We start from the raw sequence: 19,533 nt of genomic DNA, 5'->3' as shown, positions 1-19,533 counted from the left end.
GGTCTGCAAATCAGTTTTGAAATCTGCAATTTTGTCGTCATTGGACCCTGTGAGCAGTAAGTCATCAACATAAAGAAGGATGACTAATATTTCCCCCCCATCCATCTTGATGTAGAGGGTGCTCTCAGTAGGACTATTGTGCAGCCCCTTGCTGGTCAAAAAGGCATGTATTTTGGCATACCATGCACGAGGGGCCTGTTTCAGCCCATATAAAGCTTTATTAAGCTTGCAGACTTGAAGTGCATTTGCTGTAATTTCAAAACCCGGAGGTGGTTTGACATACACCTCTTCCAGCAAGTCCCCATTTAAGAAGGCTGTTTTGATGTCCAACTGATGAACATTCCACTCAAAATGTGCAGCCATTGCAATTATTGATCGGATGGTGGTCATCCGGGATGTAGGAGCAAAAGTCTCCTCATAATCTATGCCCTTTTTTTGAGCATAGCCTTTAGCAACCAGCCTGGCTTTATATCTGTCAATGGAGCCATCTGGCTTCCGTTTGACTTTAAATACCCATCGGGTTCCAAGAGCATGTTTACCCGGTGGCAAGTCCACAACATCCCAAGTCTGATTTTTGGCAATGGACTGCAACTCATCGTGCATGGCATTCATCCAATGCACATTACCTTGTGCCTCTTCAAATGTGGCAGGCTCCTCTTCATCAAGGAGAGTACCTGCATATGCTGATTCCACTGAATTAGCACCTTCCATGTGCCTTGCTGCACTGCGAGTCCTGCCAGGTAACGGGGCATCAAGTTTACTCTCCCGGAGAGTCTGCAACAGCCAGTTTGGGACTGTTTTGGCTGCATGTATGTCTGCAATTTCTTGCTGTACAACTTGTTCCACTTCCTGTGGAGGAGGCATGACATCCCGTGGCGGAACTGAAGCATTTGAAGGTTGCTGTAAATTCTGATGTGGATCAGAAAAATCAGCAGGGGAACCCAATGCAATGGGTAGCAACCCTTGAAATACATCTTCTGAAGGTGAAGGCATTTGAAAATCAGCCTGAGTGTAAGCTGAATTTTCAGAAAATATCACATCTCTACTTACAATGATTTTGCGTGTAGCAGGATTGTAGAGACGATACCCCTTGCTTTCTGCACTGTATCCAACAAATATGCATTTGATGGCTTTATCTGACAATTTGTGCCTAAATTCAACTGGCACATGTGCATAGGCAAGGCATCCAAAGACTCGGAAGTGATCCACTGAAGGCTTCCTGTCATTCCAGACCTCAAAAGGTGTTTTTGTTTTTAAAGCCTTAGTGGGAGCCCTGTTCAAAATGTAATTGGCACACATCAAACCCTCTAACCAGAATTTATGAGGCATGTGTTTGCTTTTCAGCATACATCTGTCCATCTCCATGAGGGTTCTATTTTTCCTCTCAGCTTTGCCATTTTGCTGAGGGGTCAGCTTGACTGTGAGCTGATGCACAATACCCTTTTGTTTGAGGAAAGCATCAAATTCTGCAGATAGGTATTCCCCACCTCTATCTGTGCGTAATATCTGTATCTTGAGCCCGGTTTCATTTTCAACCATGGCTGAAAAGTGTTTAAACACTGTGAACACTTCAGATTTCTTTTTCAGCCCATAAACCCAAGTAAAATTGGAGTAGTCATCAATAAATGTGACAAAGTAGAGATGACCACCCAATGAAGGAGTCCTCATGGGACCACAGACATCACTGTGTATAAGCTGCAATTTTCGAACAGCTTTAACTGAACCATCCTTTTTGAAGGGAAATCTATGCATTTTACCTAAAATGCACCCTTCACAGGGATGTGGAGGAGGTATCTCCAGAGGGGGCAATGCATCAACCATGGAAAATTTCTGAAGTGTCATCAAGCTGTTGTAATTCATGTGGCCATATCTGGCATGCCATAATTCTGCATTTTGCATGGCAACTGTAGGGGAAGAAATTGCCAAAGCATGAGCTGCTCTTTTCTGAAAAATATCAAGCTGAAAAAGCCCACGCAGCAGAGTACCAGATAACATTAAGGCATTGTTAGCTTCCCTGTCCCGGACAGCACATTTGTCATCCTCAAAGATGACCTGAAATCCATCTCTGTTAAGAGTGGACACTGAAAGGAGATTTTTGGTTATGCCAGGCACATATAAAACATCAGAAAGTCTGAAAATTGAGCCATCAATGGCAGTGAGCTCAACTTCTCCTGTGCCACGTACTGAATATGAGGAGTTATTGGCACAAGTGACTTTCTTACCAACAGGAGGTGGATGCAAGGAAGTAAAAAGAGACTTCCTCGAAGTGATGTGCTTGGATGCACCGCTGTCAAAATACCAGATGTTCAGTGTTTCATCAACACTGAAAGCAGATGCATCTGAAGAAGAGTCAAAACTGCAAGTCAAAAATGCATAAGTGTCATCACTGCATGAAGCTGTACTATCCCGAGCATCTGGAACAGCCAACCTAGAATCAGAAATGCAAGATAAAAAGGCATAATCTTGACCAACAAAGTTGGCTGCAGCATCCCCACTGTCAGATGCACAAGGGGCTGAATCTGAAACAGCCATTCCTGAGCTGTTTTTCTTTTCCTTTGCAATCCTTTTCCTGCATTCTGCTATGTGATGACCTGGCTTTTTGCAGTAGTGACAGAAACCCTTCTTTTTGGGCTTGCTAGCATCACTTTTAGCCTTTTGTGAAGGCTGTCCTGACCCACTGGAAGGCTGATTTGCTGCTGTTTTTGCCTGTCCCTTTGTTTTTGATTTGAATTTTGAGAGCATGGCTTGTTCACCTGCACGTGAAGCCAAATTTTTCCTGGTCTGCTCTTCCTGAAGCAGAAGTCCTATCAGCTCATGAAAAGAAAGAGGATTTGCACCCCCCCTCAATGATAAATTCAGCGAAGTATGAAAGCTGAGATAAGACTCAGGAAGAGAATTTAGAGTGGTTGTAATCATCTCTGAATCAGGAATAATTTCATCTATATTTAACAACTGCTCTCTGAGATCCTGTAGCTTAGTGAGGTGGGCTGACATGGAGTCACCCTCCTCCATATGTGTATTGGTCAACTCTCTTTTTAAAAAAGATACCCTGGCATCATTCCGTGCTGCATACATGCTTTCCAAAATATCCCACGCTGCCCTGGAGGTCTTACACGACCGGATATGCGGAATGATTGATCTTTTCACTGAAAGAGAGATGCAAGACAAAGCTAAGGCATCTCGTGAATCCCATCTCTTTTGTTCAGGAGTATTAACTGTAGCTGCACCAACAACTTGTCCTGCAGCTGCACCTTGTGCACGACCTCTTCCACCTCCTTGATGAGGAGGGGTAGCAGGTGCAATATCTGCTGGTCGGATTTCATCCCCATTGACATAATCCCATAAATTGCGAGAAATCAGAATATTACGTACCATGAAACTCCAGAGGGAGTAGTTGGTACCATCCAATTTGTCTTCCTGAGAAAGACCACCGAACTGAAAATCATTCTGATTTTGATGGGCCATATCTGAAAAAGGAATTGAAGCAGATACAAAGCTGAATTCCCTTACTGGGAATAAAATGCACAACTCCCAAACCACACCCAAGCACGGGCTGTATAAGCAACTTAGATTTCTGCACTTGAGCTGTCAGAAATCTGTCCAAGCATAGAACACTCTCCAAAATCTGCCAAAAGTGTTCCAAACACTCCAATAAAGGCAGTATATACTGAATACTCCAAAAAATGCTCTCCAAACACAAAAGCCCCAATTTGTAGCTAGAAATTGCAGCCAGAAAGGGGTAAAAATGTCAAAAGCCCCAAATCTGCAATTTTAAAACAAAAGCCCCAAATTTCAGATGAATCTGCAATTTTGCTCTTGTGATAGCTTCAAAATTGCCCAATGATTGCAATGGCTTCAATCTGCAAAATGCCCCAAATGTTCTTGCAGAATACTTAGCCAAACAATGGCTGTCTGCAAACTCAGCCTGCCAAAAATCAAAGATGACCAGCCAAGAGACACCTGCAAATCTTTTGTCCGGAACCAAGAAGAATTGCTGCTGTACTGTACTGAGATTCAGTACAGATTGTACTGAATAGTGTACGGAAGTGCCGTACAGATTGTACGGCACTGTACGGGAAGTGCCGTACAGGTACGGTGACCACGACAGATACCGTACGGTATCTGTCCACGGTGTACGGCGCTGCAGATGACAGGTACAGCAAAAAAGCAAATGCAGTACAGGTACCAACAGTACAGGTCGACGGCGCTGTACGTCGACGGCGGAATCGTACGGCGATGTCTGAGCGGCAGGCGACAGGATCGTACGGCGATGTACGGGAGCTCCGAGCTGTACGGCGTACGGCGAGGTACGGTTGCAGGTACGGAAACTCAGAGCTGTACGGCGAACGTCAGTCTTAGAAATCCGTACAGTCGTACGGACTGTACGGTCAGATTTGCTGAGGCTGAAAGTCGAGGCAATGGTTGAAGCTGGAGGGAGCAAGGAGCACCAGGCTCTGATACCAAATGAAGGAATAGAAAGAATGAGAGCCAAAGAGTGTGAGAGCTAGAGAGAGTGAGAGAGTCAAGAGCTTGGAAGCTGTAGATGCTCAATAGAGTGTGTAAAAAGAGTACAACTCAAAGTAGTGTAGATAAGGTTTTGTCATAGTGACAAAACCTTAGTAGTCACTAACCATAGTTAGTGAACTAACTGCAGTTAGGGGGAAAAACCTCTAAATGAGGGAAAAGTGCCCCTAACTAACTTATTATATTACATTGGTCACTGCTGAATTATAGATATAATTCCAACAAGAGGATGTGCGAAAGAAGAGGAAGGAGGTTGGGAAAAGAAGAGAGGAGGCTGGAAGAGAATATGGGAAGGGAGAAGAGGCTGCTTCGATGATTGCAGCCTGCAAGACCTTTTCAACAGTTTCTTGCTGTCCACGCCTGGCAACACCTTCTCCAAGGAATCACCTTCTACACCGAATTGGCCTCACCTTCAAGTATGCCCCTACCAACACCGCCACAAGAAAGCCTATTGCTGGAGAGGAAGTTTACTAGTCTAGATGCGGCGAAGACAAACCTTTTACCAAGTAAGAGACTCGCCAAGATGCCAAAAATGATTCCCATACTCTTGGATCCACAGCTATGGAAGTAATAGATGATAAGCTTTTTTGGCAAAAAGATTTGCCAAATGAAAAGAGTAACCCGGTGATAGGATAAAATCTGTATATATTTTTCTCCACATAGATTGTGCATGAGGGTAGACACTGAACACATGATAGTGTCAATTTGCAGGTTGTGTGTGAATAAGCCAATGTAACTGGCTGCACATGTAAAAGACCTTTTTATTTTGAACTTGAAAGACTAAAAGTTTTTTGCAGGGACTTATCAGGGAAATGATGAAATGCAATGTGGTTGTACCAGACCTTCAGAGCAAGGGTGTCCAGTGTGTGGTCAAATGAAATGTTTTTGGGGTCATGTAAAGTCAAGTCATGAAGGGTTTTTTTATATTTTCCTGAGTCACTGTGGTCTTATATGTTATGGGAATTTGATGCGTTCTGGTGCCCATGTCAAGGGGCTTTTCATGTGTGTATATGGGGAAGCATGCAAGCTTTAATGTGCATGCTAATGTGTGTGGGAATTGTGTGACTAAAGGTCCAAAATGTGCATTTAATGTGATTTGGGGGAAATGTCTTGAGAGTGGTAAAATGTCACTAGTAAGGTGGCAGATTAGGCTGAGGTGGCTGGACTGATTGAGAAGGCATCGTGCTCATACATGTGGCTACGTAATAGAAGAAGGAAGCTTCTGGTTGATGAGTGAGCATGGTACGTGGAGTCTTGGGCTGGCAGATAAAGGAGAAGAGGCAGGAAATAGCGATAGGAGGAGTTGGTGAAGAGCGGACGAGCTGTACGAAGAGCTGGTGCGATGGTGGGAGGCTCCTAGGGTGAAGAGGAGAGAGCAGCACAAAGATCGCAACTGCTAGCTGGTTGAAGGGCTTCACTGTAGGAGGGGGATTCCATAGATGAAAGAGGCTGTGTGTGTGTGCATAAGCGAAGGGCTGAGCGCCTATGAAGAATACGGGCTAGTACGTGATGATAAGGGAGCTTTGGGAACAAGCGTAGCCTTGCATCGGATGGCGTGCGTTGATTGAAGGCTGGAAAGAGCCGTACGGGTGGTACGGAATCTGAAGCGTGGGTTTTGTGCGGGCTGCAGTACAAGGTTGTACGGGGTGTAATCGTTGATCAGTACGGGCTGGTAGTACGGTGCCTTGATTACAGGCTGAACAGGCACGTACGGGTCATTAAAGACGTCTTCTACGAGCTGTACGGAAGATGGTCGTCATTAAATGCAGACTGTACGGATTACTGTGTGGTTGTACGGGCCTGCTGTCGTTCGTATAATTGTACGGCTGCTTGTACGGTGAATATACCTGCAGGTTTACAGATGATGGTACCCACCAGTTCTTCTTTTGAACAGCTTGTGGCCTTGGGAGTCGTGCTGGCCATTGAGCAGTGGGCTGTGGGTTCATAGTGTTATGAGGCTGACTGCTTTCTGAGTTTTTTTTTTGGGGAAAAGTGCAGTTCTAAGTTTAGTTTGTTTCGGGCTGTGTAGGCTTTCCCCTCTTTCGAAGAGTCTGGGTGTGTTCTAGTCAGTTTGTGTGGGAGGTTGACTTGTTACTTGTGTGCTCTGAATACCCGCTCTGAAAGTCGGTGCATAAGCTCTACCTTGAGAGCTACCACATTACAGTACTGATCCCGGAGAAGTCCCGAAGATATGATTTTGTCTCTAGAGTTGGAATCTAAAGAAGTGGATATGATTGTATGGGGTCAGCAGTAAAGTACTGAGTCTTTTTGTGTTTGTCCGAGGACAGTCTCGTGTTTCTTTTTTTTTCACATCACTGGAATGGCCTGATCACACTTCCTATCCATCAGAGGAAGAGTAGTAAACATTCAGGGGATAGGCTGAAAAGGTTGCAGCATAGTAGTGAGAATGCGCCAAGTAGACCTATGATGCAAACCCAAACAATACTGCCTCTTGGCCTGAGAAAAAGAAAGAATGCAGCCCCGATCATTTGAAATACGCAAACGATGCAGGAAATACACCTTTCTAGGCTGAAGATGGGCTAGCACGCAGCTCCAATGAACACTTTGCAAACCGAGGGTGTTGCTAGGGTGACCCAACCGATGCAGATAGCCAGAAGCTTCTGCCAAACATAAATCAAGCAAGTAGAAAAGGGACAGCCGAGAATACGACCATGCAAGTGCCCAAAAATAACGCCAGAGATAGTGGGAATCCAATGGCTGAAAGCATCTGCACAGAGAGAGCCCACCATATAGAAATCATAACAGCCCATGGCTGATGTTGCTCCAAGGAGGTGATCAAGAGAGTGACCTTGCGAGCTAACATATATGTGCCTGCGCACTATGCGCGCACACACAACACCTTATTGTGTGCGCACACGTGTGTGTGTGTTTTTTGGGTGGGGGGTATGTGTTTATGTTGTGTACACATATATGCATATACATAATTATATCTTTAGTAAAGGGGGAGTATGTGTGTATGTTGTGTACACATATGCATATAAATAATTATGTCTTTAATAAAAACGACATCTATGACATGTGAGTTCAAATAGAATCAATGGTTTCTTGATGTTTCATGTAATTTGCGAGGTTTTGGAACTGATTTTCCACTAAGGAAGTAACACGAAGACATTTTTTATTGAAAGCTGTTATTATTTATCGAAGACCACATCCATGGCAGGTGAAATCAAGTTTGCAACTATGGTAATGAATTGCTTCTTCAAGAAAGGAAACTCTGTCTGAACTTGGTTCATACCTTGTCGTACTATTTGTTTTCTGGTGTCACCTATAATGACCCACCTTTTCAATGTTTTGGAAGCATTATACTTCAAGTGCTTCATATCGGGGAAAGGAATTTCCTTGTCAATTAGGTTTTTAAGCTTTATCAATTTAGACTGAAAAGTGTCATTACTACCTCTGTGAGCAACATTAGAGTTTTTGGGACAAGCATGAAGTTTTAGAATACCTTATCAATACTGGAGCAAGCATTAAAAACTTGAATCGATGGTGGAAAGAGATGGCTTCATCTAGTTTATTCATGTTTAGAAGACATGTCTTTTATCGTTTGTGTTTCTTATAGCTGAAGTTACTTCAAATTAAGGCTGTTTTCAGTTTACTATTTACTGTACCTCACAAAAAAGAACTGCAACCTGCTGTTCTCCATTTCTGTTTGCAGAGAACCTTGTGAAGACGGCTCACTTGAGGAGTTTACCAAAAGCAAATGAAAGGCTTGAACTTTTCAAAGCTGACCTACTGGATAATGGCTCATTTGATTCCGCTATAGATGGTTGTGATGGGGTTTTTCACACTGCATCTCCTTTCTTCTTTAACACAACCAATCCACAGGTAATTCTTTGCCTATGCCATCAATTCTTGCAGCATTTTGTTGTGCATGTAGATGGTCAGTCTCATGTACAATACTATTGCATTTACATGATTCTTGCGGAAATATCGACTCTACACAAGCAAGATAAAGTCTCCTGGATCAATTGATGAAATGCTTGAGTATGGAGATAAATGAAAGAGGCCAACTGGGGCTCATAAAGAATATGATAGTAAGATTAAATGCTAAAGTGCGAAGCAAATCTGCATGCAAGTGTGTATAGGAAGCGTCACCTACTGCAGCTTGTCATGAATGCATGAATAGGGACAGCAAGAAAATAAAGCCCAGGAGAGGGCGAAGAACACCATAATAGTGGCAGGATTTGCTGTAATACAAAAGCAGCAGGGTTGGACGTGAAGTGGGAGAAGAGCAGGCCTAATCTGATTTCCTAATATACGAAATCGAGAAGGGAGTGAGTAATAGATCCGATCACTTCCTTTTGTGAGGGAGAAGGGGCAGAAGAGGCAAGAAGGAAGAACAAAGTTTGAAGGAATAACAGAAAGGAGAGCAGAAGGGAAATGGCAAACTTAAAGAAGCTAAATTATTATTGAAAATAAACTTGGCATAATCTAAAAAGGCAACCCTTATCCTGTCTCAGAACTGCCTTGTCCCTAACTATGCATGATGAATTTGTGTAACACCCATGAATATACATGCTATGTGCCAAGAGTATGATGTCCTTTTTGCGCCACACCTAAATGCCAAGACAAAAATGCTCAGATCTGACAGGATAGCTGTTATTGTTTGCATCTTTCCATATGAGCATTGAGTCATATGGGCTATTTTCCTCATGTACCTTTTTTTCTCAGAAAAGAAGATATTATGCTCTGAAAATCAACAGAAGATCAGCTATCCTTGAAGGCATTGATAAGAGAGAGAGACTGGCTACTTTGCAGACTGCTTCTCGGGGTTCCAGGCTCACTACTTATGGTAACCCTTGGGCAGGTGCGAACAGCCAGGATACAATCCTGGATCCAAGAAAATGGCCAAGCCTTGCAGAAATGCTGACGACACTCATGGCTTTCCTGGATCCCTTTGTACCTTGTTCGTAGATCAAGCGAAAGGTATATATGATTTCCAGCCATATGCTGATGAGGATGGAAGCTGATTGAGTCTGCTGTCCGCAATCTGCTGTCTTCAATCACAAGGCTGCAAGATTGCTTAGAGAACGTTGTGGCATCCTGGACGTCCTGGTGTATAACTGCCTCTGCACTGACATGGGTTTTTTGGGTAAAGCATTATGTATGTAATATGGCCAACTAGAGTGCCATAGGATAGTATGCGTTGATAGCTTTCTGAGTAATTCATATGGTTTCCACACCAGAGTGCCATTTCAGCATTGTAATCAAAGCTAGCATTTATGTGCCACGGTAGCAAATCTTGTGCTTTCTAAATGTTTTATGCTTGTCCCTTATTTGTAATCGTGTAGTTTTTAGGGCTGAGAGTTTCTAGAAGCTCTCAACATCCATCTATGTGTGAGAGCATGTGTCTATACTTTAGATGACACCGATGTAATAGAAGCTAGTTTCTACTATGCGTGAAAATCAGTGGGCAATTGTCACAAGGTTGAAAGTGCATTGTTTTTTGTTTCCAGTGAGTGAGTCTGAGCATGATTTTGCATTCATCTAGATATATGTTTTCACCATATCAGCAAACATGCAAATTTCACATATGCTGGAACTCCTACAGCAAAAATCTGAGGGGATATCCTGAGATCTACTGGAGATTACAAGGCTTCTCCCTATGTGCCTGCTTTGCAGAAGCCAATCACCTCCTTATCAGCAGCCTATATTCATCAGCAGTTGAAGAGGATGAAACAAAAAATAGGCAACACAGCAAGGTGCAGGCTCTCACAGATCTCGGAAATGCATGGCATCTTTGGGTAGAAGCTGTATCTACAATTCTGTATCAACAGATGGCGTGGATGCAAGGCAAACAAATTTAGTAACATTGGCTATTGGGAGCAAAGGGTGTAGGCTATGTCTCAATTAGGCCATATCATATTGAGACAGGCAAAGCTTCGTAGGAATGCTTTCAGAAAGAAGGAAAGCCATTATGATGTCTCAAAACAGCAGCCTGATTTTGGAGTACATGAGACTGGATGATAATCCTCCGAATAAGAGTGATGAACCCAAGGAAATGAAGGTGAGTCTGGGGCGGCAAAATACTGCCCTCACATATTGAACAATTGCAGCAAAGCAGCAGCCAGCAGAGGCTGAGGAGGTCAAAAAATTATACAGATGATATTTGATTTGCAGTTAGATGCGGCATTCCAGACTCTCACTTATCTCTACCACGTACGTGCGTACGGCCTATGTACCACAGGGCGACGCATGCTACCTTGGTTGGCAGTAGCATCTTCTATGGCATTAGCAGCTCAGGGTGATCAGAGACGTCACATGCGGGTGGTGTGAGATTCATATAGACAGTCTGCCACCCTTCCAGTACAACATTGACGCTCCATTTGTCCCGTTCCGGGACAACGAATTCAACCCAATCATCCGGGAGGATCTTCTACAGCTACACACATTCAGGACCTGGCTAACACAGACAGAGCTCCCTGTGAAGCTCAGTTTCTATCGGGACTACTGCTTGCACATTTCAGTGGAGGGCTTCATCATCCTACCTGGGTACACCTAGATCTACCTACCATGTTCACTTAGGATTGCCCTTGGACAGTTACGTGTGTCATCGCACCGACTCCGTATCAAGAGCGGGGGCGTGTAGAGGGGATAGATCTACACATTGTGTGAGCGGCATGAGGTGGAGTCAGAGGAGCAAAATTTTTTCTGTTGCGCAGTCTACTATGAGATTCGTGGACGATACCTTCACTTCTTTAGAGATGGATTCGAGGGCCTCTCCAGACGACTCCTATACCGAGACTAGAGACGCTTGGTAACTTTTATTCACGAGGCAGTCTGACATAGAGATCGTCTCATCAGATCGAGGAGACAGGAGCAGGGGACCGTGCTGGCCCATCGCAGAGTACGATCACAGAGTTCTTCGAGGCAGAGCAGGTTTCTATCCCAGCCATGGTTAGCAGGAGAGGTAGAGACCTTGAGACCAAGACGTGACACACCTGGCAGAGGACTGTTGGGGTAAGTATGATCAAGGGCTTGCTCTATGGTACATGTGTCCATCTAGGGGAGTCACATGTGTGTTGTAAAGGCACATCAAGTGCTATGATGTGTCTAGTGTGTGACCTAAGTGATGATGTAAGACAAAGGCAATCCCACTGATGTAGGGATTGATTCCCACTGATGTAGGGGCTGATTGCCACTATGTAGGGAAGGTATTACCTTCTCCCCCTTTCTATAAGAGAGAGACCTTTCTCTCACAATCATAATAGAGATCTACCATCTTTCTTTCATTGTGCTCTCACACCTCTTGCAAGATGCATCTATTCTATCCTACGGGATCCTACAAATGGTATCAGAGCTCTAGGTTCTAGATCTAGCCTAGCCTAGCATTAGATGCTTTCTCTAGCCTAAGCCCTAGTTAGGTGCCACATCATCATCTTCTTCCTCACCTCCATCTTCCACCTTCCCTTCCAAAGTCGATTTTGGAAGTGAGAGTTCTCTTCAAGCTCGCATTCTCAGCTTCTCATCTTTTAGGAGAGTCTTCCCAAGGTTAGGGCGAATCTGCAGAACAAGCCATACGCGCTATCTCGCCATTTTCGGGGCGGCATTGTCTCAGGAAGCTGCGTCGACCTTCTTCCTGGTTCTCACTGTGGAGAGCAACATTGGCAAAATCCTTCCAGAGGGAGCTGGGCGACATCACGACCTTGCTGCTCATCAAGTCTGAGCTCATTTGGAGCAACATTCGGGTAGATCTCGTCAAAAAACCACTCCACGGTTCTTCTACAATGCTGGGCGACGTGTTTATCTTCTGCACGATTCCTTTCTGAGGGTGAAGCTCTACATGTTTACCTTCCTCTCCAGTGCAAAACCCCTCTGAGTTTTGGCCTCTACATGATGAATTGGAGCAGATTTTTGAGCTGCCTCTTTGGCCTTGAAAGCTTGACTATGCTAGTCTAAGTTTGACTTTGGACAGTCAAACTTTGACTGGTAGTTTGACCAAGATTTATTTTCAGTCTGCTATGCTCATTTTCTAGCATCTACTTGGTCATCTTTTGCTTAGACATGTTGCTCTGACTAATTGCCTTATGCTTTGACATTCACTTAAGTCACATAGAGAAATCCAAGTCAAAGTATTCAAGTTGTTACTCTTTGAAAGATTATTTTTTATTGCTCTTATTTTACTTGTAAGGCATTAGACACTGGCCTTGGGTAAGACCTTGCCATGGAAGCTAAGACCTTTTTTGAGAAGTTGGATGGAACTAATTTCCATACTTGGCAAACAAAAGCCAAGTTTATGCTTTTGAAAAAGAAGATATGGAATGTTGTGAATGGAAAGAAGTCTACAAAAGAAAAAGCTAATTGGTTGATCAAAGACAAGAAGGACTACTTCAACAACAAAGCAAATCTGGTTGAAGGGAAGAACTCCATCAGCAAATGAAGAAAATGAAGACTATGCTTTTTAGGCACTTTGTCTTCTTTATTTATCATCACTTGGTCAAATTTTGAGGTTCTCTGCCTGGAGTAGTATTCCAAAAAGAATATGTAAATCACCTTTGGTCACCATATGATGTAGACCATGTGATATGTGTTTTGACTATCCCATTTCTGTGAACCTCATACCCTTGGGAACCCTTGCTAGCATGAGATCCTAGCCATAGATTAATCCTTGACCACCATGAGATGGCATGAGAAACTATGAGACTAGATGTATCCTTGACACTGCAAGAGGCAATCCCTTGAGGGGGGTTTGTTGGGGTAAGTATGATTAAGGGCTTGCTCTATGGTGCATGTGTGCATCTAGGGGAGTCACATGTGTGTTTGTGTGTGTTGTAAAGGCACATCAAGTGCTATGATATGTCTAGTGTGTGACCTAAGTGATGATGTAAGACAAAGGCAATCCCACTGATGTAGGGATTGATTCCCACTGATGTAGGGGCTGATTGCCACTATGTAGGGAAGGTATTACCTTCTCCCCCTTTCTATAAGAGAGAGACCTCTCTCTCACAATCATAATAGAGATCTACCATCTTTCTTTCATTGTGCTCTCACACCTCTTGCAAGATGCATCTATTCTATGCTACGGGATCCCACAAGGACAGACACACATATCACACTCACTAATATCTCCTCTATTTTCAGACCTGGGGTGCAGCCGACCGAGGTTACACTGGCGCATCAGACGTCGGGTAGCGGCGAGAAGGGCATGACATGTTACTCATCCATATAGCAGATGGCGATCCATTACGGGCTTCTTGCCTACACTGCCTAGTCCGTTGTTGGGTATATCTTGATGTTCTATATGCCTATTGTATTGTATTGGATTAGACGTGTCTCCACATGAGTATGATGATGCCAGGATGGCTGCATAGGTTTATGGTGGACATATACTATGATATCATTGACTATGTTGACACAGTGTTCTAGCATGGGTTAGGATGTTGGCTTAGTAGCTCCACCCTTTTGTTCATAGTATGAGGTTTTTCTTCAGTCTCATAGACCCATCGGTCTTTAGCAGACTTTAATAAATTTTCTTTCTTTCTTTCTTTCCTCCTCATCAAACAATTCGATGGGAGTCCTATCATTTCTTATTGTGCATACTTGACACATCCCAGCACTCCTGAAACCCCTGATCTGCAAACAAACCACACACAACATCAGATCTGAGCAGGCTGCTCACCACCCAACCGTGACATCTACGGGATGTGATCCCGAATCAGAAGATGTCCCCTCCGAGCCACGAGCTGAGCTACTGGCACGAACTCCCAATCAGATCCAAACCAGCCTGGTGTCCCATACCACCAGGTGGCACTGTGAAGCCCTGGATCTGCCACTGGGCCTTGGGCTACGCTAAGATGCAGGCGCGCGTCCGCGACTCAATCCAGGATCAGACCATTGCACCTGGGAACGAGACTTGCTTCCAACTGCACACTGAGAACTGAACCCCCTGGGCCCCTTTTATAGACTCGGTCCCCGAGCGCCAAAAATAGCGAAGACCTATAAATAGTTCGTACCCTTGCCACTCAACCCGAGAATCAAGCCTGCCTAGCTCTAAGCCTCCCCAGGCTAACGTGAGCTAGTTCTGTGTACCTAGTACATGTCAGATACCAATCCGTGCACATCAGATACCAATCCGTGCACATGACATACTCCCCCTCCTCTAAGAACTCACTCCTGAGTTCGCTAAGAAATCTGGAAATGTTCTTTGGAGGTTTTGTAATGTCTCCCATGTTGCATCCTCCTCAACACGATCCTTCCACTTGATCTTGTATTCCGTGATAGTACGATTACGAATCTGTCTTTCACGAAATTCAAGAATACACTCAGGTTCGTGAGGAATAAAAGTCAAATCTGTAACTTCTATAATCTCATGAGGAGAAACAAGTTGATCGTCTGCACCCAAGACTTCTTTCAGTCTACTGACATGAAAGACTGGATGGACTTTAACATCAGGAGGCAATTCTAGTCGATATGCAACTGGTCCAATTCTTTTAATGACCTTGAATGGGCCACAGTATCTGGGGGATAATTTTGGAACCAAACCAGTACTTAGGCTCTTGGATTCCTTAGGAATTCGCAAATATACCATCGTTCCTTCAGAGAACTCTCTGGGTGAACGATGTCTATTAGCATAAAATCTGTCCCGATCTTGGGCACTCCTAATAGACTCATTGGCAAACTGCAACATTTCCTGCATATCTAGCAAGAAATTCTTAGCAGCATCATTTTGAATCCCTTTTAATCCAGCCATAACTGGTGATTTAGGTTGAAACCATAGTTAGGGGAAACGGAAACGGGGAACGGAAACGGAAACGTTTCGGGATTTCTGGGAGGGCTGAAACGGAGAAACGCCACGTCAGCAAGGGAGGGGAGTAGATGATGATGGAGGGCTAAAGCAGGCTGCAGGAGAGAAAGGAGAGGAAATGGAGTGAATGGGGCTGAAGGAGGGCTGGAAAACCTTGAGGATGGAGAGAGTATGAGGCTGAAGGAGTGGAAGGAGCCTGGAGACCAAAATCAAAAGCAAAAAGACAAAAAATGTGATTTTGGAGACCTAGCAGCCTGTGTTGTCTGAAATGGCACGTTTCAGAACTCTGAAACGCGTTTCAGACTGGCTGAAACGTTTCAGCCAGCCGTTTCAGGGTCCTGAAACGTTTCAGACTCTGAAACGCGTTTCAGAGAAGCCACGCGTTTCAGGAAACGGGGCTTCTCTGAAACGGCGTTTCAGGCCTGGCTGGGCTCTGAAACGCGTTTCAGCGTAACTGTGGTTGAAACCCGTACATAAGCATAAAAGGACTGTAACCTGTACTAGAATGCTTTGCACTGTTGTAAGCAAATTCAATCATAGGTAGATAATCTTCCCATGAAGACTGTCTCTTAGATATATATGCCCGAAGCATGTCTTCAATCAACTGGTTGACCTTTTCTGTACTGCCATCGGATTGTGCATGATCCGAGGAACTCATACTTAGAGTAGTTTCCAACTTCTCAAATACAAGTGTCCAAAAAGTACTTGTAAACTTTGAGTCCTTGTCACTGACTATGTCAGATGGCAAACCATACAGCTTGAACAAGTGGTCCACAAACTCGTGAGCCAACTGAACAGCTGAAATAGTTGTTCTAGTAGGTAAGAATCTAGCCATTTTTGTCAAACGGTCGACTATGACCCAAATAGAGTCATGACCCTTGCGCGTTCGAGGCAAACCAGTAATAAAATCCATGGAAATACTTTCCCATTTATTACCTGGAATCTGTAAAGGCTGTAATAAGCCCGCGCTTCTAAGGCGTTCTGCCTTAGTAACTTGACAAACCTGGCAACCTACTACATAGTTCTCAATAAATGCACGCATCTTAGGCCAATAAAAGGTATGCTTCACAAGAGACAGAGTCCTATGTATACCTGGATGTCCCGCACTAGGAGCATCATGACACTCCCAGAGAATCTTAGACTTAAGGTCCAGAACATCAGGCACACAAATCTTTTCATTCCGGAACAGCAAGCCGTTCCTAATCATCCACTGACCTCCAGCCGCCTGTATCCTAGGTGGCACAATCCCCGAGTCCTGGTTAACTATGGAGCTCCCATCCTGGACTCTCTGCCAATAAGAACTGAAATGACTATCAGTTGCGTATAGCCCTCTCAAGGATTGAAATAGGTCTGAGGATATTTCCGTAAATGACAAAGCATTTACAAACTTAACTCGACTTAAGGCATCCGCCACACTATTCAACGAACCCTTACGATAACGTATTTTGAAATCAAAATCCTGCATTAATTCTGCCCATCTAGCTTTCCTTCCCCTCAATTCTGATCCATCACACACATACTTAATTGACTGATGATCAGTCAATACAAGGAACTTTGAACCATACAAGTAGTGTCTCCAAACCTTAAGAGCATACACTACAGCATAAAGTTTTTTCTCGAGTGTGGGCCAACGATACTGAGTGTCGTCTAGCTTCTTACACTCGAAAGCTACAGGTCTGCCCTCTTGGAATAGAGCTGCCCCAATCGCATAATCACTCGCATCGGCCTCTAAAACATAAGGCCGGGTAGGATCGGGTAATGCAAGAACGGGTCCTTCCTTGATAGAAACCTTCAAGGTTTCAAAAGCCTTGTTCATTGCATAATTCCAAGAGATTGGCTGGGTAGACCTGCGTCCACGACCTTTCAATATGTTGGTCAAGGGTGCTGTGATATGTGAATAATCACGCACTGACTTCCGAAGAAATACCGTAAATCCTAGGAAAGAACGAAGTTGTTTCACAGTCTGAGGGATAGGCCATTCTAAAACCTTCTGGATACGATCCAGATCAATGCTAATACCTTCAGAAGAAATCTTGTGTCCTAAGGAAATGATCTCCTTCATAAAGAAGTCACATTTACTCATCTTGGCATAAAGCTTATGCTGTCTTAGAACAACTAAGACAACCCGGAGGTGTCCTATGTGATCCTCAAGCATTTTACTATATACCAAGATATCATCTAAGAACACCACAACAAATTTGCCCAGAAAATCCCTGAACAAATCGTTCATCATCTGCTGAAAAGTAGCAGGAGCATTGGTCAAACCAAAAGGTAATACGAGGAACTCGTAATGACCATACCGTGTCCGGAATGCGGTCCTATCTATGTGTTTAGCATAGATACGGATTTGGTGATAACCTGTACGCAAATCAATCTTAGTGAAATACTTCGCTCCGGCCAAACGGTCTATCAAATCATCGGAGCGAGGTAAAGGATAGCGGTTCTTAATTGTGACTTTATTTAATCGTTTATAATCTATACACATTCTCCAGGAAGAATCTTTCTTCTTTCTTAAGAGGACAGGTGCACCCCAAGGTGATTTACTTGGGCGGATATAGCCCATATTCAGGTAATCCTGAAGCTGGATAGCTAACTCATCCTTCTCTACCTGGCTCATCCTATAAGGTGGTACACTGATAGGTTGAGCCCCTGGGACTAAGTCTATGGGATGATCTACTGCCCGTTCTGGAGGTAAACCTTCCGGCAATTGAGCTGGGAATACGTCCTTAAAATTATCTAACAACATTCTCAATTCACGGTGTTTAAACACACTTAATTCATTCTTGTTAATTACCGAAACAACAAATGAAGAAAGTGGAATCAAAACACACTGATAGACATCATAATGAGAATTGTTTAATATATTCCGAAGCTGCATCGCAGATACAATAGGCCCCTGAGAAGGGGGAATTTTATCACACTGAATACAAAATTGGGTGTCCTTATCTACAAAAGAAAGCGTATGCTCCGTCCATCCGATCTGAATATTGTGGGTTTTAAACCACTCTATCCCGATCAATAAGTCTACATGCTCTAGATGCATAACATAACATGTAAGAGCTCCCGTGTAGGCTTGAATCCGGATAGGAGGCGCTTCAACCTTGCGATCCCAAAACTGCTTCCCAACTGGAAGCTGCACCTCGTAGGTGTGGTCGCTAGGTACTGTGGACAGCCCCATCTTCTGCACAAGTTTGTAATTAACAAAATTGTGAGAGCTGCCCGGATCAAAGAGAATGTGAACCCGTTGGTCCCTAACTTCTCCATAAACTCGGAAAAGGTCATGGGAACCAAACAACGAAGTATTGAAAGTACAATTACAAGAGAGTGGGCAGGTAATGACATTTACTGAAATACCTGTCATCGCGACTTGGTTTGCTCCCTTGGCTGCGGTACGTGGACCCGCCTGGAGCTTCGGTCCTAGCACCAACTTTTGGTTCTTCCGCTTAGGACACTCATTCTTTGTGTGGCCCTACTCCTCGCAATAGAAGCATCGCCCTTCTTTCTTGAGCCTCAGAGTGCGAAGGAAACGGGCTTTACCATTCTTTGCTGGAGTTAAGCTTTTCCTGGAGACGTTGTCCGTAGACTTCGTCTCCGCAATACTAGTCGTATGCTGAAAGAACTTGCGTTTGTTCTTTCCACTCGTGTCGGTAACTGTGGTTGCTTTGGTACCGGCCATGGTATCATCATATATGCGCGCATAAGTCATGGCCTCCTGCAACGTTGTGCACTTGTTGTTCTTTATCTGCAACTTGTAGGAGTCTGGCAAACCATCCACGAAGAAACCTAACAAGGTCACTGGATCCATTTTAGTGGCCCTGGTTTGCAGATCCCTAAATCTTTGAAGATAAACTTCAAAGGTCAAGTTTAATTTTGACATATCGAGGGCCTTGAGCTTGCCAACGATATCGTAATCATCCTCCTTCTTCAGGAACTCCTTCCAGAAGATCCCCTCAAAATCTGTCCAAGTATCAGGCTTAGGCTGGAGTTCTTTCCACCATAGCAAGGCTTTACCTGACATAAACCCTGCTGCAAGCTGGATCTTTTTCTCATTTGGATAGGGGTGGAATTGGAAGTGTACCTGCCACTTGTGTAACCAAGTGTCAACTACCTCCTTTGTTCTTGACTTTTGGTCACCCGGAAAAGGATCTGGAGTTATATTCGGGCCTAGCACTGAAGCCATGGCATCCACATGCGTGAGTGCCTGTACAGTGCTAGCCAGAAGGGTGAGAGTTGCTTGTATCCCC

At 44.1% G+C, this 19,533-nt stretch overlaps 1 protein-coding gene across 1 annotated transcript in view; it reads left to right on the top strand.

The window, feature by feature from the left end:
* The window catches only part of LOC147892765 (phenylacetaldehyde reductase-like), a 101,851-nt gene that overhangs the window by 35,233 nt on the left and 47,085 nt on the right, over nucleotides 1-19,533 (top strand). The window contains exon 2 of the mRNA XM_087387257.1: nucleotides 8,201-8,370. Coding sequence (XP_087243383.1) covers nucleotides 8,201-8,370 — 170 coding nt within the window. The remainder of the gene's footprint in view (nucleotides 1-8,200; nucleotides 8,371-19,533) is intronic.

This window comes from Dipteris shenzhenensis, chromosome 16, assembly GCF_047967505.1.
Source record: "Dipteris shenzhenensis isolate YYH24624 ecotype China chromosome 16, Dip_SZ_1.0, whole genome shotgun sequence".
NCBI classification, from domain to species: domain Eukaryota; kingdom Viridiplantae; phylum Streptophyta; class Polypodiopsida; order Gleicheniales; family Dipteridaceae; genus Dipteris; species Dipteris shenzhenensis.
Note: the sequence above shows the minus strand (reverse complement) of the source record. Positions and strands in the feature narration are given on the sequence as shown.